We start from the raw sequence: 15,984 nt of genomic DNA, 5'->3' as shown, positions 1-15,984 counted from the left end.
TATCATAGTAAAGGAAGTAGATATATCATTTTAATTATTGCCAAGTGTTGCACATGTATGATCTCATTTGAGCTTTACTACAACTGTGTGAAATGGGTACTAAAGGGGTTATTATCCCCATTTTACAGTGGAGAAAACCAAGGCTTAGGGTAGGGAAGTAACTAACCCAAGACACATAAGCTAGTAGCATCCTACTAACAATAATAAAATTGAAATCAAGTAAAGTATCTTTTTTTTAGAAAAAATTCCAATTCTGCAGACTTGACTGCAAAGTGCTGTGCATATGAAATAACTATACTGTGGAGAGAGAAGGGTACGTGGAGTCAGTGATATTCTTGTTCTGCCCTTAGCTCCACTGCTTCCAGGTTGCATTAATGACCTCAGACAAATCATTTTAACTCTAAGCTTCAGTAAAATGGGAATGCCAACACTTTCCCTCTCCACTACACAAAATTGTTTTGACAATTATATTAGATAATATATGCTAAAGCAAAAAATCATGTAAGGGCTATATATATTCAAAACATCAATTGATGCTTGGAAAGGGCCATGATTTTATTGGTGGTATTAGTCTCTCCACCAAAATAAATCAAAACCACCAACATTTCATGGAACGCCATGGCCAGTACATTTGTCTTTTGAGGGGTCAGTCTTCTGGTGATGAGACTCTCAGCACTAAGGCCTTAGAAGACAGAAAACTAGTTTGCTATCCAGTCTGACTTTGAAGATTTTTGAGCTTAGACTTAGGAGAGTCTGGTCTGGACTTTGAGGAGATATGGTCACTTCCAACGCATGCAACACTTCATTCATGCCCTCCACTAAAGTTGCACTAGATAGTTTCTTGAAGTCCAGACTACTAGAGAGTAAGTTCTCCTATCAAGTAGGAAAAGCTTCAAGAATAGATAAATTAATTAAAAAACAAAATAAAACAAGAATGGACCCATTGACAGACTATATACCTGTTATCCTAGGGCCAGCCTAACTCATTTTGGATAGGCTCATTCTAGGGGGATGGCCAGAAGATCAGGAATTTTTGTGGCCAAGGCAACTCATAGAAACCTGAGGCTTTGCTTTCTCTGTCAAGAGGAAGCTATGTCATTAACTATATCATTAAACTTTTGGGAGACATTGGGGATTTGTATTAAAAAGACTAGAGTACAAAGTCCAGCTCTGCCACTTTTTTAATGACTTGCCTTTCTGGACTTCAACTTCTCACTTTGTAAGATAATTTGAATGGGTTGGATTAGTTGATTTCTAAGTCCCTTCCAAGTTTAAATCTATGAATCTATTGGCTTCCCTGTAATGGTTTTAATCCTCCCCCTAAACAGACACATACATATATGTCACATAGGTATATATATACACACATGTAAATCTACATATAAAATATATGTTTAAAATATTGTCTATATTATGAAGCTAAAATTCTCTTCAATGTGCACAAAAGGTTTCTATCCTCATATTCTTTCTTCTTATTTCAAAATATAAGAGCAGGGGCAGCTGGGTGGCTCAGTGGATTGAGAGTCAGACCCAAAGACAGGAGGTCCTGGGTTCAAATCTGATCTGACACTTCCTAGCTGTGTGATCCTGGGCAAGTCACTCAACCCCAGTTGCCTAGCCCTTACCATTCTTCTGCCTTAGAACCAATACACAGTATTGATTCTAAAACAGAGGTTAAGGGTTTAAAATATGTATATGTATACATATTTTACATATATATAGATACACAGATGTTACATATATATGTAAAGAATACCAAGGTTATCCAGGATTAACCAAAGATTATAGAGAATAATTTGGGTTTTACTGAATCTTAAATTTCACAATTTTAATTCTTGAATTAAATTAGATTGCTTAAAACCACATACCTATAAAGAGATTGTAGTCACACCACAGAAACTTCTTCCCGGCATGGGCATAAAAGGCACTGACTACTATTTCCAGTAACTTCTTATATTCAAGACATCCAGAGAGAACTTCCATAATGAAGGTTTCATCTTCGATACTGACAGTCTGGAATTTTTTAAAATGAAGGATTGTAAATAGAGAAACCAGGAAATCAAGTTGAAACTCTTGCCTTCCTGCCCCATTTCTGTAGCCTTGGATGACCTCCTCCCTTCTTCCACTTCTCCCAAATGAAAGTGATCTCTCCCTCTTCAAATTTCAAACAGCACTTTCCTAAGCCTCTCTTCTCCTTTGCTCTTATCTCATTCTCCATTGTACCATCGCTATTTGTGTGCCTGCCTTCCTCTCCACTAAATGTAAGGTCACGAAAGCATGAAATGTGCCATCTCTATCTTTGTATCCCCAGTGCTAAACATAAGCTCTCGGACAAAGTAGGCATAGAAGAAATTTTTATTGATCAGAAAAGTAGTCTGGAACCAAATTGTGAAAGACCTTAAATGCCCAGCTAAATTCTCCTCCATTATATATCCCTGATCCTCTTTCATCAATTGCCTCCACTCACAAGTAACAATCATAGAAATATATCTCATAAGAAATCCCATTCTCCATGCATATGAAAAAAAGGCCAAAGCAGTTAGAGGCTAAATTATATGGTAAGCAACCATAATAGAGCAGTGTAACAGGAAGAGAACGTTTCCTAGCCTTTAGGGATTTCAACAAGAAACCAATAGCAATGCTTAATGTCTCCTTTGGAAACTCTTTCAAATCTGATCCAAAATGTAGCTAGAAAGATGATATGGTAAACTAGCCCACCGAGCAGTAGGCAAACACTCATTTCATCTGTGTTTTTTGCTGTCATGAATGAAAAGGAGATGATGATGGAGGTTCCAACACCCTTTTTTCCCTGAAGAAGGAATTAAGGGACAAAACTAATAAAGGCAATGAGTCAGCACATACCCTGGAGGATTGGAAAAAAGCAGAGTTGGCAAGTGAATTAGAGACCTGAGTCAGCCATGGTCCAGAACTTTAATTTTTAATGACTTTATGGGCTGATTGCCAAACACTGCTTCAGAAATATTTTGTCTCTCTAGTGTAAGATAATACCAACTCCGTTTTTATTAATTACGTATGAATTTTGTAATTGTATACATACATTTTTAATAAGCTTTAAAGTCCTTAGCTCTATCACTTCAGGCCATGATCTCATCAGATCTCTAAAGAACCGAGGTCAGGCTGGGTCAGCTTTTGGCCAAGAGATTTTGAATGATACCTTGGTAATACAGGAAGCAGGGTAGTTTTGCTGGTAAATGACATTCTATTTTATGATTCAAATCTGTCCCAAGATCTATACACTTTAGGAAATGGATTCATAGGGTAGAATCGCAGAATTTTTAGAGTTGGAAAAGCACATGGAAATCGCCTGTTTGACTACTTCATTTTACCAGATATGGACAACTGAGGGTCTAGAGAGTTTGATTTGCCAGGAAAATTATATACATATACACACAGTATCCTTATATACTTATATGTGTGTCTATTTGTGTACTGCTTACAAGGAAGCATTTGAAGTCAAATGTACTTGAGAAATGGTAGGAAACCTCAATTCTGGGGCTACTTAAGTAGGGCTACCAAAGTCCCATTGTGGTCCATCAATAGCTAGGGAGAAGCCTCCTGGTTAACTCCTTCCTCTACATAGAAAGCAGAACTATTGAACTCCTATTTTGCTTTTCCCCAATCTCTACCCAAAGAAAATAATCTTCAGTATGAAGAACAGAAATAAAAATGGTCAACAGGGAACTAAAACCCAAGACAAGTATGGAAATTTTCAGAAGGGCAGCTAAATGGGCTCATTGAATTCAAGTCAACAGTCTCAAATAAACTATATAAACATACTGAAAGAAATTGTGCAAGTAAGAATTGATTTGTTGATGATTTTAAAAATTTATAAGACCAGAGGTACAAATATTATTTACTATTCTATAAGGGAAAGATTTAGACTTTAGTCTAGATAGCTAAAGTTAATTTCTGGCAAAATTCTAGAACAATTATTTAATTTTATTTTTAATTTTATTTAATTGATTAATTTAGAATATTTTTCCAGGATAACAAAAACCATGTTCTTTCCCTCCCCTTAACCCCCTCCCATATCCGACCCACAATTTTACTGGGTTTTACATGTGTCTTTGGTCAAGACTTATTTCCTTATTATTGATATTTGCACTAGGGTGATTGTTTAGGGTTTATAACCTCAATCATATCCCCATTGACACATGTGATCAAGCAGTTTTTTCTTCTGTTAGAACAAATATTTTAAAATAAGGTTTGTGAGATTTGAAGCACTAAATTGATAAACACTAGGACCCAGTGGATTCATTAAGAATAAATCATGCCAGAGTAGCCTGATTACCTTTTGTCTTTTTTTTTTTTCTGAAAGGTTATCAGACAGGCAGATCAAGGCATGATACATGGATAGAGTATATATTTGGATTTCAGATAGGTCTTTGGCAAAGTCTCTTATGGCATCCTTGGAAAAAAAAGAAAGAGAGAGATGAACTTGGATAATAGTTCTGAGAGATAGCTTTAGAACGGATTAAAAGACCAGCCTCAGAGAGTGATGAAAAAGAGATCCGTATCAAATTGGAGTGAAGTTTCCAGTGTAATTCACAGGGCTCAGTACTTGGTCCAATGCTGGGGGCGGAGGGGGGGGGGTGGGGTGAGGGGGGGGGTTGTTCTGGCTATTCTCTAACACAGGGTGGAGCTAACCAGTCATGCTGAGTCAGGAGTCAATTACTTGAGACAGGTTTTTCACCTGAAGAATAGGAAGGGAGCAGGAAAGCAGGGTGGCTCAATGGATTGAGAGCCAGGCCTGGAGACAGGAGGTCCTAGGTTCAAATTTGACCTCACACACTTCCTGGCATCCTTTACTGCTCTTCTGCCTTAGAACCAATATGCAGTATTGATTCTAAGACAGAAAGTACTGGCTAAAAAAAAAAGAAAAGAAGAAAGAAAAGGAAGATGGCTCTTGGAGAAATGGCCCTCTATAGGTGGAAGCTGAAAGCTAAGAAGGCTCGCCAATACATTAGATGACAGAACTGGTATCTATAAATATCTTAACAGGCTAAAATGTTGGCCTAAAGTTTTAAAATTTAATTTAGATAAATATAAAATCCTATACTTGGTTCATATGATCAACCAACCAAGTCCAGCATAGAGGAAATGATTAGGTTGAAATTCATTTGAAAAGGACCCAAGGTATCAAATGAATTTGTAGGTTGAACAAGAGGTAATAATGACAACCAAAAAAACTAATGTGATTTAGTGTCTAGAATGAAGAAGTTCCTCCTTGGTCAGCTCTCATCAGAAGTAATTTTTCTGGTTTGTCATTTTTTCAGTCATGGCCAACTCTTCATGACTCCATTTAGGATTTTCTCAGCAAATATACTGGGGTTGTTTGTCATTTCCCTCTCCTGCTCATTTTAATGATGAGAAAACTGAGGCAAATAGGGTTGAGTGACTTGCTCAGGGTCACACAGCTGGCACCAAAGACCAGATTTTAAGTCAAGAAGAAGAGTTTTCCTGACTCCAGAACCAGTATTCTATTCACTGCATCACCTAGCTACCCAGTTTTGGGTTAGGGTTAGTTTTTTGAGGGGACATTAATAATATGGATCATATCCAGGGAAAGACAACAAGGATAGTGAAGGGACCACCACAATCCTGTATAAGGTCACATGAAAGAAATGAAGATGTTTAGCCAGAAGAAGGGGAGACTTATAGAGCATAAATTCATTTTATTCAAGTATTTGCTGTGCTGCCATATAGATGAAGAATTAGATTTATTCTGCTTGGCTCAAGTTAGTAGAACCAGGAGAAATGTGTGGAAATTCCAGGGAAGCAGATTTTGACTCAGTATAAGGGGAAACTTTCTAATGATTTTTTTTTCAATTTTCAAAAAATAAATTGGACTGCTTCAGGTGGCAGTGAATTTTTTCTGATTGGAGGGAGATGCTTTGGGCATTATTTTATCATTCTTCTGGTTTTACTTCATTTTTGTTTTCTTTTTAAACCTTTACCTTCCATTTTAAAATCAATACAAAGTATTGGTTCCAAGGCAGAAGAGCAGTAAAGGTTAGGCAAATCAGGGTTAAGTGACTAGCTCCTAGGAAGTGTCTGAGACCAGATTTGAACCCAGAATTCCCCATCACTAGGCCTATTTCTCTAACCACTGAGCAACCTAATAGCCCCTGACTTTGGGGTTTTTTTTTTTAGTCATTGTAAGATCATGGACTAGTATGGAAAGAGAGAGAAAGAAAAAAGCATTACATTTTGCTTCCTTTTACTGGCCTGTGTATAGTCCAAGGCTTGATTAGAAAAGAGATGAAAAGTGATGGCTAAAATGAAATGCTTTGATTATCAATGGATTTTAATTAGAGACTCATAGAATGTCAGAATTGGAAGGGCCCTTAGAGATTATTTTGTCCAAACTCTTCATTTTAGAGAGGAGGGAATTGAGGGGAACTGAGTTACCAAATGTCAAATAACTTTAAAATGTCCTAGGCAGGATTAAAGTCCAACTCTTCTGATTTCACCTATAATGCTCTTCCTTTTACACACACACAAACACACACATCCATAGACACTGTTTCTGTCCCATGAATCCAGGGATAGATACAAGTTCATGCAAGTCATTATAGCACCAGACTAGATCAGGAAAGAGCATGAAAAATGGCAAGCATGGGTCATGATACAGTAGAACAGGGGACTATGAGTTGTAAAGTTTGGGATTTGAACTCTTCTTCCCCTGCCTTTAGTGAGTTTGAGTAAAAATAATTTTGCTTCTATTCCTTCACTTTATAAAGTGATCTTATAACTTACAGGTGTCTTGCCTTAAGAATAACTGTTTACTAAACTGTAAATTTGTAACCTGGAAACATTGAGGGTGATTATATAATATATAAAAGAGTATTTAGCTTTCCAAATGGATTTATTCTGCATTGGAGTCCTTGACCCATATAGGAGGTCTTGTTTTCAATTCAAAGTTTGCTCAAGATATACAAATGTCATTGTCTGGTTCATTTCATTTATTTATTTATTTATATATCATATTAATTTATTATTTATATATTTATTTATTTCAGATGTATTATGGCTTAAAGATTAGACATTCGTGAGCATGCTTAACCGTGATTTATAATGATGGTTTCTAAGGGGAAAGCACATTCTGATTTCAAACAACTGGTTTCTAGATGAATTTGGGGGCTAAAACCTTGTTTTAACAATTACTCAATGAACTGTGCCAGACTCTAGGCTAAGCTAAGGATGTACAAAGGCAAGAATAAAACAGTCCTTGCCCTCAAGGAACTTACATTCTAATGTCCCCATATTGGAAATTATCTGTACACCTATTTATAAACAGATTCACAGATTGTTAGTGCTAGAAGAAACCTTAAAGATCACCTAATTCAACCTCCCTTTTGTTAAAACAAACAAACAAACAAACAAAAAAACCCTTTACTTTCTGTCTTAGTAACAACTCTTACATAGAAAAGTAAGGGTTAGGCAAACTGGGTTAAATGATTTGCCTAGAACTCATATAGCTACAAAGTGTCTGAAGCTAGATTTGAACCCAGGTTTTCCTGACTCCAGGGCTGCTTCTCTTTCCACTGTGCAATCCAACTGTCCTATACAATTCACATCCTACTCAGTATCTTGGGAACACTATAGGATTCAACCTTTCCTTAGATATGGATTTATAAGGGTTTGATTATATTTTTAGTTCTCTGGTTAATTTACTTGTCTTACTCTCTACACGTGGAGGCAAGAATATTCGCCTACAGTCTTGCTGGTTCACTGAGCTCTGTTTGTTCTGCCTTTCAGACTCTTTACCCCTGGGTTTTAAAAACCTCAATTCCTGTTTCTCTGATTCAATTTTCAGATTTTTTTCTCCTCTTACAAAACATTTCACAGAAAAAAATCACAAAATCTGGTAAGTGAAAAAAGGGAAAAACATACCTTAAAATGATTGGTTATATTATTTGTTTGATCTGTCACAATTATGGAAAAATAAGGAAACAGCAAGGGGTTCATTTCAAAAGTGGTGCATAGGGATTTAGCCATGTGGTTGCTATTAACATTAATGGGGATTGTGCAGCTGAATCTCCATGTGATGCTTTGAATGTACCTCTGGATAGCAGCATTGATGATGGCTTTCTGTTTCTTCAGAAAACAATCTTTATTAAACAAGAATCAGAATCTTACAGGAGAAATGGATTGTACGGATGGATTGCTAGGGAAATAACGCTTTAGATCGTGAAATATGTTTTTGTAGTATAACACAGTGGATTTAGCATCAGAAGATGTAAATTCATCTGGCAGTTCTGTTACCCTGTGATTATGGGGTGAATAAGCCTCTTTCTGGGTCTCAGTTTCCTCATCTATGCAAAAAGGGTACTGAACTAAATGAATTCTAGGCTCTCTTTTTTGTTGTTGTTCTTGGTTTCACTAATTTTTTTTTTCAATGTCAGACCAAGAAGGCAGAACTTCAGTTGCTATTGGAGTTGTTAGGGTTGGAAGAGACCTCAGACCTTAGCCAACTTCTCATTCTACAGGTGAGGAAAACTGAGGCCAAAAGAGGTAAAACAGCTTCAAGTCACAGAAAAAGAGGTAGTAGTAGGTTGAGGACTAAAAAGAACCCAGATCACCTTCATTCTAGGCTAGCAGTCTTGTGGTGACACCACAATGCAGATGCAGAATTTTTTAAATGCCAGAGATGAGAGATGGCAAGTATTGTGGATAGATAACTGACATAGGAGGCAGCAAATTCAAATCCCATCCTCTAATGTGATCCTAAGAGAGTCATGAATCTCTCAGTGCCCCAGGCATCTTTTAAGACCAAAAATTGTAGATCAATTGCTGATTTACATTGGAAGAGAAAATTGCTCACCAGGAGCTCTCCCCACCTATGAAACTACAAATCTACTTTAACTCTCAACCCTTTGCCCTTCTCTTCAAAAAGTAACTAAGACCAGAGACCTAGATAGTGTGAGCAGCAGAAGTAACACTAATTGGGAGCCAGAAGACCTTGGTTTCAGTCCTACCTTTGTCATTGACTAACTGCATGACCCCAAGCAAGACTCTTCTTGTTCCTGAGCTGCAGCTTTCTCACCTTGGGGCTGAATGAACACTTGATATTTAAGATCTATTCTAGCTCAAAGTCTCATGGCTTGGCATTAAAAATGAACAAATGGCACTAATTTATTGTACCTCAAACTGAACCAAACACAAATATTAATTTTGTATCAAATGACAATCCAAACCAAAGAATTTTCAGTGGAGCATCCTATATGTCAAACCTGAAGAGAGAGGCCACATTTATGTATTTTCAAAGACATTTGAACCAGAGCAGAAGTCTTTGTTCTAATCTGAATGAGAAGCCTTCTTAGACTTTCTTTAGTTATCATTTCCAAAACAATGTCCTGCACTGAAATCTTTTTGTATTAAATTATTTGTATTAAAGGTATAACCAGTTTCTAAACCCAGAAGCCTAATCAACCCAGGAAAGAAGCCTTCTCAAAATTGATAAAGGTAATGAACATACTAAGAAAAATGTCTTTCACTCAACTAATATACATATTTCTTGAATTTACCTTTGATTTGGTTCAAAAAGTAATTCTTAGAAGGAGTAGTTAAAATAGAAGCAAATGGTTTTAAGAAAGTGATTTTCCAGAGTGTGCCAAAACCTAAGGGACTATTACTCTGTTCAGTAAAATAAAACTGTTATCTGAACTTGGTAATGATGTTTCTTCTTATTGTAAAATTTTGTCTTGTGTTTATATGAGGGAATTTTGGAGTGTGCCCAGATCTCCTCACATGGAGGCAATCTGTATCCTGCCTTTTTCTGTTAGGTAGATGGGAGTAGCCTCTGATGGGCTGTGTAGCCAGAAAAGGCTACATCTTTAAACTGCCAGACCAGGACAGTCTGTCTCTGTCCCTGTCTCTGTCTGTCTCACTGCAAACACAAGGAAGAGGCTGTCCTAGTCCAACAGTTTTTATAGGCTGCACAGTCAATCAAATACTTGCACCAAAATAGGGAGATGCAAGTCACTTCCATGTTATGATAGCTAGCCATGTTTCAAATCTCCTTTACATATCCTCTTACATTTGGTAATACTATAAATTATGAGAAGATATGGCTGTTGTCTAAGAGATTTCCAAAGGTATGATGGATTTCTGTCCCTTTGAAGTTCCTCTCTTTTGAAGGAGAGATGTTTATATGTATTCAATTAGTAAATCTCTGGCAGATTTGTTCCTAAAACACAATGTAGTGAGTAGTTGGAGTTTCCTCCCCCGCACCCCCATTCCCACTCATTTCTTTTCTTTTCTTTCTATCTTCAGAAAACCTTTCTCTTTAAGACTAAACTCCTTACTTTTGGAAGGCATCATCTGGCACTCATCATCAATTTTCCTGAGACTTTGGAAACAATAACAAATGAAAAAGCAAGTTGACTCTTTCTGCATGGGAGCAATAGCTTTTATGGAGGATCTTGCTAATATTATCACACTTTTCAGTTGTTACCTCCTTTTGAAGTTCTCAGAGAAGGCTTGTATCATATTAAAAACCTAATTTCAATGGCTTTTTTTGCTTTGTGAAGCCACAAGAGGTTCATTAATAAAAAAAAACTAACAAAATAAAATAAAAGTTTTAAAGTGTAGAGTGAAAAAGCATAACTAAAAGAAAGAACTGAGTCAAGTTTAACACAATATTGGGAGACTAGAAACTATAACTGGATTTAAAAAGATATTTCTATCCTTATTCAATTATATTGGAATGCTTCTGGTTGAAAAAGATTATCAAAAGTTCAAAATCACAAAAGTTTGGGTCTAGAAAAGACCCCATTGATCATCTAGCCCAACCCCTTTGTTTTATAGAGAAGGAAATTGAGGCTCTGAGTGACTTGCCCAAGGGTAGACATGTAATAAACAGTAGGTCTTTAAAAAAAACACAACACCTTTACTGTCCATCTTAGAATTAATATTGTGTATTAGTTCTAAGACAGAAGAACAGTAAGGGCTAGGTAATGGGGATTAAGTGACTTGCCTAGTAATCACATATCTAAGAAGTGTCTGAGGTCAGATTGAACCCAGGACCTCCCATCTTTGGGCCTGGCAGTCTATCCACTGAACCACTTAATTGCCCTGAATATTAGCTCTTGTTGACTCTAAGTCTGTATCCTTTTCTTTACATCCCACTTTCCCCAAAGTCAAAATGTCTTTTGACTTTTTCTAGACTCTGTTTTTAGCTGTCATATGAATAAGGACATTTACCCATGAAGAAGCTTTTCAGATGAATGACCTTATTGTGTTCAGAAATATCATAGGTCATCTAGTTTAACTTCCTTTATATTACAGCTCAGAGAAAGTCCAAAGGCACACAGGTAGGACCACAGATTTAGAAGTTGAAGGAACTTTAGAGGTCATTTAGTCCAGTCCTCTTTTTTTAAGGAGGAAGAAATGGAGATCCAGAGGTTAAGGAATGTGCTTGAGATAATATAGGTAGCAACTGGCAAAGTTAGGATTCAAACTCTGGTCCTCTAACTTTAAATCCAGTGTTCTTTCTGCTGTTTAGTGCTGTCTCCCAATGGGGGAAAAGGAGGAGGAAAGGCTATGAATGGTGTGAGATCAGGTAGAAGCATCTGGTCCTAAGCCATCCTTCAACACATGCCAGTCCTGGAGTGCCTCTGTCAGGTGTGTGGGTCACCCAGTCTCTCTGCAAGAAATATGGATGTTGAGAAAACAAAGATATTTCCCACATGGATGTATTTAGAGTACTTTGAAAAGCTGGTAACTTTTCTGGCATCTGAGGTCTACTATTAGACATTTGTGGGAAAATTATGCCATCATCCCAAGATTTCTCACTGATCTCACTCCTAGGTATATGATAGAGAAATTAAAAGAAAAAGGAAAAAAAGGAAAAAATGATCTTGGACCCACTGGCACTACTTGGAGATTGATTAAATGAGAAATATGAGCAGATTACATGGGATCAACTGAGAAGCATTTATTAGGCACCTACTATGTGCCGTGAACTGTGCTAGGCTCAAGGGATACAATTAAAAAAAAGGGGGGGGGAATAGTCCCTGCCCTCAAGAAGCTTGCATTCTGTTGGTGGCTAACAGTCTCTCTCTCTCTCTCACATACACACATAAATACAAGATAGATAATTTTATAAATTTAAATTTAAAGTAAATTTAATTTAATAATTTTAAATATTTATAAATATATTTAAATATTAATTTAAAGTAATTTTGTAAGTGGGGATGAAATAAGGTTATATCTGAGTTGAGCTTTGGAAGAAGCTAGTGATTCTAGGAGGCAGAAGTGAAAAAGAAGTATTTTCCAGTGTGTGAGGAATGTCAAGCAGGCCAATTTAGGCCAACTTTGAGTCTATAAAGAGCCTATGACCAGAGACCTGAAGATCATGAAGATCATAGAGTTTGTAATCAAGTGCATGAAGTGATGTGATGTGTAGTAAGTCTAAACAGTCGTAATTTGGAGCTGGATTTTCAAAAGCTTAAAAACCCCAACTATTTTATCCTCAAGATAACAGGGGGCATCTGGGGCTTTCTGGACAGGCAAGTAGCCTGGTCAGACCTGAGTTTTGGCAACTGCATGGAGGATGGACTGGAGAAGGAAAAGGCTTGAGGCAGAAAGACCAAAACTAGATGATTGTTGGAATAATCCAGGGGAGAGAGCATCCTGAGAGGGCCTGAACTAAACTGGTAATTTTGTGATTGGAAAAAAGGGATGAATATAAAGATCCTGTGAAGGTGAAATGACAGAAACAAGCAATGTGGGGATGAGTGAGAATGCAAGATCCAAGGATAATTACTAGGTTGTGAGCAGTGGTGACCTGCCAGAATAGTGGAGCTCTTTACAGAACTAGGGAAATTAAGAGTATGGTTGGATTTTGGGGGAAAAGTTAAAAGCTGTTTTAGTTATGCTTAGTTTGATGTCCAACATGTCATGGAAGTGTCCAACAGGCATCTGGTGGTGCGGAAATGGAGAACTACTTCACACATACATCACTGCTGGTTTCTGTGGATCCCAAAAAACTCTTTGTTGTATGCACAAAGGACTAGAGGACTTGGAAGCTATTTCATACCAGGAGAAATGGCCAAAAGTAGCCTGTTGCACTTGCCAGTAAAAGCCTGGTGATGAGACTTATCCCATACACAAATGGAAATTTGTGGCTTTAAAGTGAGCTATCATTGATCATTTCCAAGGGTTTCCATTTCAAGTTTGGACAGAAAACAGTCCACAGACATACTTTGACAAACACTGGGTAGGATATGGCCAGCTAGACTTGTATAGTGGTACTAGCCAAATACAGTCCATTCCTGGCCAAGAAAGATCAATGTGGATGCAGATGTTCTGTCCTGTAGGTACATGTATCCAAATGTAAGCAGTGAACCCTGACAGAGACAGATAGACAGACAGAATGCACCAGGCCAGTCAAACTACTGCTTTGGCTCACATCAGTAGCCACAGTTATTGAAGAGCTAGAAAAGTTCTTGCCACCATATTCCTTGGCACTGGCACCTGATTCAGAAATAGACTTTTTTTAAACAACAGAAATAACGTTAAAGAAGAGGTGTTGTGAAATGCTTTGCCACTACACCCTAAAGTCCATGGAATCTTTCCATCCATTATGGCATCTGAAATTTCCTATATGCATTGTTTCCACCCTTAGTATATGAATTCCTCATGAGCACAGACTTTTTTTTTTTGCTTTTCTCTCTGTATCCCTAGCACTTAACACAGCATTTTTGCACATGGTAAATGCTTTAAAATGCTTTGTTTTCATTCATTCATCTATGGAGGAACCTTAAATAATTTGAGACATTAAGGGACTAAGGCTGCTAATACAAGAATCTGAGAATTCTCCAGAGTGTGTGCCATTTGTTGATTTAAATATTATAGCACTGCACCACTTCTATTACCTTGTTCCAGGGTGATTTGCAGTCCATGAGAAGTGATATAGGTCAAAAGTGGGGTCTGCCTCCCAGGGACTCCTACTTGGGCTTTCCAGAGTATATCAAGATATTGAGAGAATATGCTATGGAGTACTCATAATAGAGCCAATGAAAGGTGCAAGGAAACATGTTGGTCTACTTACTTCTCCATGGCCATGATAGGATTCTACAGTCACATTGGACACTTGGGCAGAGAGAGAACTTTGGACCTTGTATGGTAGAGATTCTACAGGTCAAAGATGACTATTGATTCATGATGTCTTAAAAATGAAATTTTACTGGCTGATACTGCTTATCTAGAGAGCATAAGCACTAGCAATCTTGTGGAATTGGCAGGCACAGAAGTCCTATTTCTGGAAGAGAGTAGAAATACTAAAAGCAACATTCCACAGATGAAAGACCATTTTACATAACATGTGTGACACAGAAACTTCTTTCGTAACCAAGATATTTCAATAAATACATTTCTTGATCTATTGTTTGCATGCCAGCATCCATTTTGGTCTAGATAGAGACTATGAGAGTGAGAATGAGATACTCAAAGGAGATGTGATCTCTGGCAGGAATCAAGAAATCTAGAACTATATCTACAATGTCAATGAGACTCAATGTCTAAATCACATCACTGAACATGATAGGAAGGCTCAGTGGGGTTACTATTTAGCATTTCCAGACCATACATGTAGAGCTACCAAACGTGAAATGAAAAGCAGAGACACATTGGAGTCTCAGAAGGAGGGGAAAATAGAGACATAACTGGTAGATCACTTGAGCAAAGATGAGCAGAAGGAAGCTGTCTGCCTAGCTGTGGCTTCTGTTCACCTACTTCTAATAGGGGAATTTAGCTGTCTTGGTAGCCAAGAAAGAAGAAGCGATGATGAGAAAGGGAAACCAGCGCTGAAAAGTGCTCATCTACTGATGGCAGAGGGATAGTTGGTGCCAGATGATGGCTCACAGAGAAGAAATCTGGATCACTATATGGATGAAAAGAAAGGGCAGAACCAGGAGAACATTGTACACAGAGACTGAGACACTGTAGTACAATTGAACATAATGGACTTTTCCATTAGTGTCAATGCAATGACCCTGAACAATCTGCAGGGATTTAGGAGAAAAAAAACACTATCCACAAGCAGAGGACAAACTGTGGGAGTAAAAACACTGAGGAAAAGCAACTGCTGGACTACAGGGGTTCAGGGGATATGACTGAGGAGAGACTCTAAATGAACACCTTAATGGAAATACCAACAACATGGAAATGGGTTCGGATCAAGGACACACGTGATACCCAGTGGAATCGTGCGCATTGGCTATGGGAGGGGTGGGGTGGGGGGGAGGAAAAGAAAATGATCTTTGTTTCCAATGAATAATGTTTGAAAATGACCAAATAAAATAATGTTTAAATCTGAAAAAAAAAACCAGAATGTCCCGGTGTCTCATATTCTTGTGGGAGTGGGTCAGGCTGTACAAGCCTGGGGGAATGGAGGAGCAGAATGACTTGACATTCTCGGGCAGCACCTGGAGCCAAGCTAGAGTCAGTCTGCCCCAAGATAGATCAAAGGCCAATAGGCAAACTGGGAGTTGTGGTTGGAGGAGGTAAGAGGGTGTTCCCAGTGGAAAGAGTAGTAAGGGCTCCAGAGAGACAGAATTATCAGAGATTTCAGGGGCCCGTGTTATAAAGTAAAATCATCTAAAAATTTCCATCTCCACTTCCTTGTGTTAAATGAAGAGGCAAACAGCATGAATTTTATGGAGCTGTTGTGAAATGTTAACTACTGTATCTCTATAAAAATGCATTGAGATTCCTTGATATAAAGTCCTATTGCATTCATCTTTTCTAAATAAAGGTTGGCAGTAAATGTTTGGAGGTCTAGATTTAAAGCTAGTCTTGATGCAGGCTCATTCTCTGCTGTAAGCTGCTCACATTTTGTCCTTAACACTAAAGCTGGACCTCAGTGTAATGGACTTCAATTTCTTGCTAAGATATAATGACTAGTCATCTTTAGCATCTCTCCAGCTGGAAGGATGCTATCCCAAGCACATCTCA

General features: G+C 37.8%; 1 protein-coding gene across 3 annotated transcripts in view; it reads right to left on the bottom strand.

Moving 5' to 3' along the window:
* The window catches only part of CFAP99 (cilia and flagella associated protein 99), a 192,241-nt gene that overhangs the window by 158,675 nt on the left and 17,582 nt on the right, over positions 1-15,984 (bottom strand). For all 3 annotated transcript variants that reach the window (XM_056803661.1, XM_056803660.1, XM_056803662.1), the window contains exon 3: positions 1,869-2,013. In XM_056803661.1, the coding sequence (XP_056659639.1) occupies positions 1,869-2,013 (145 nt within the window). The remainder of the gene's footprint in view (positions 1-1,868; positions 2,014-15,984) is intronic.

The sequence above is a fragment of the Monodelphis domestica genome, chromosome 6, assembly GCF_027887165.1.
Source record: "Monodelphis domestica isolate mMonDom1 chromosome 6, mMonDom1.pri, whole genome shotgun sequence".
In the NCBI taxonomy this organism is placed as follows: Eukaryota; Metazoa; Chordata; class Mammalia; order Didelphimorphia; family Didelphidae; genus Monodelphis; species Monodelphis domestica.
This window is presented reverse-complemented; position numbering and strand designations above follow the sequence as displayed.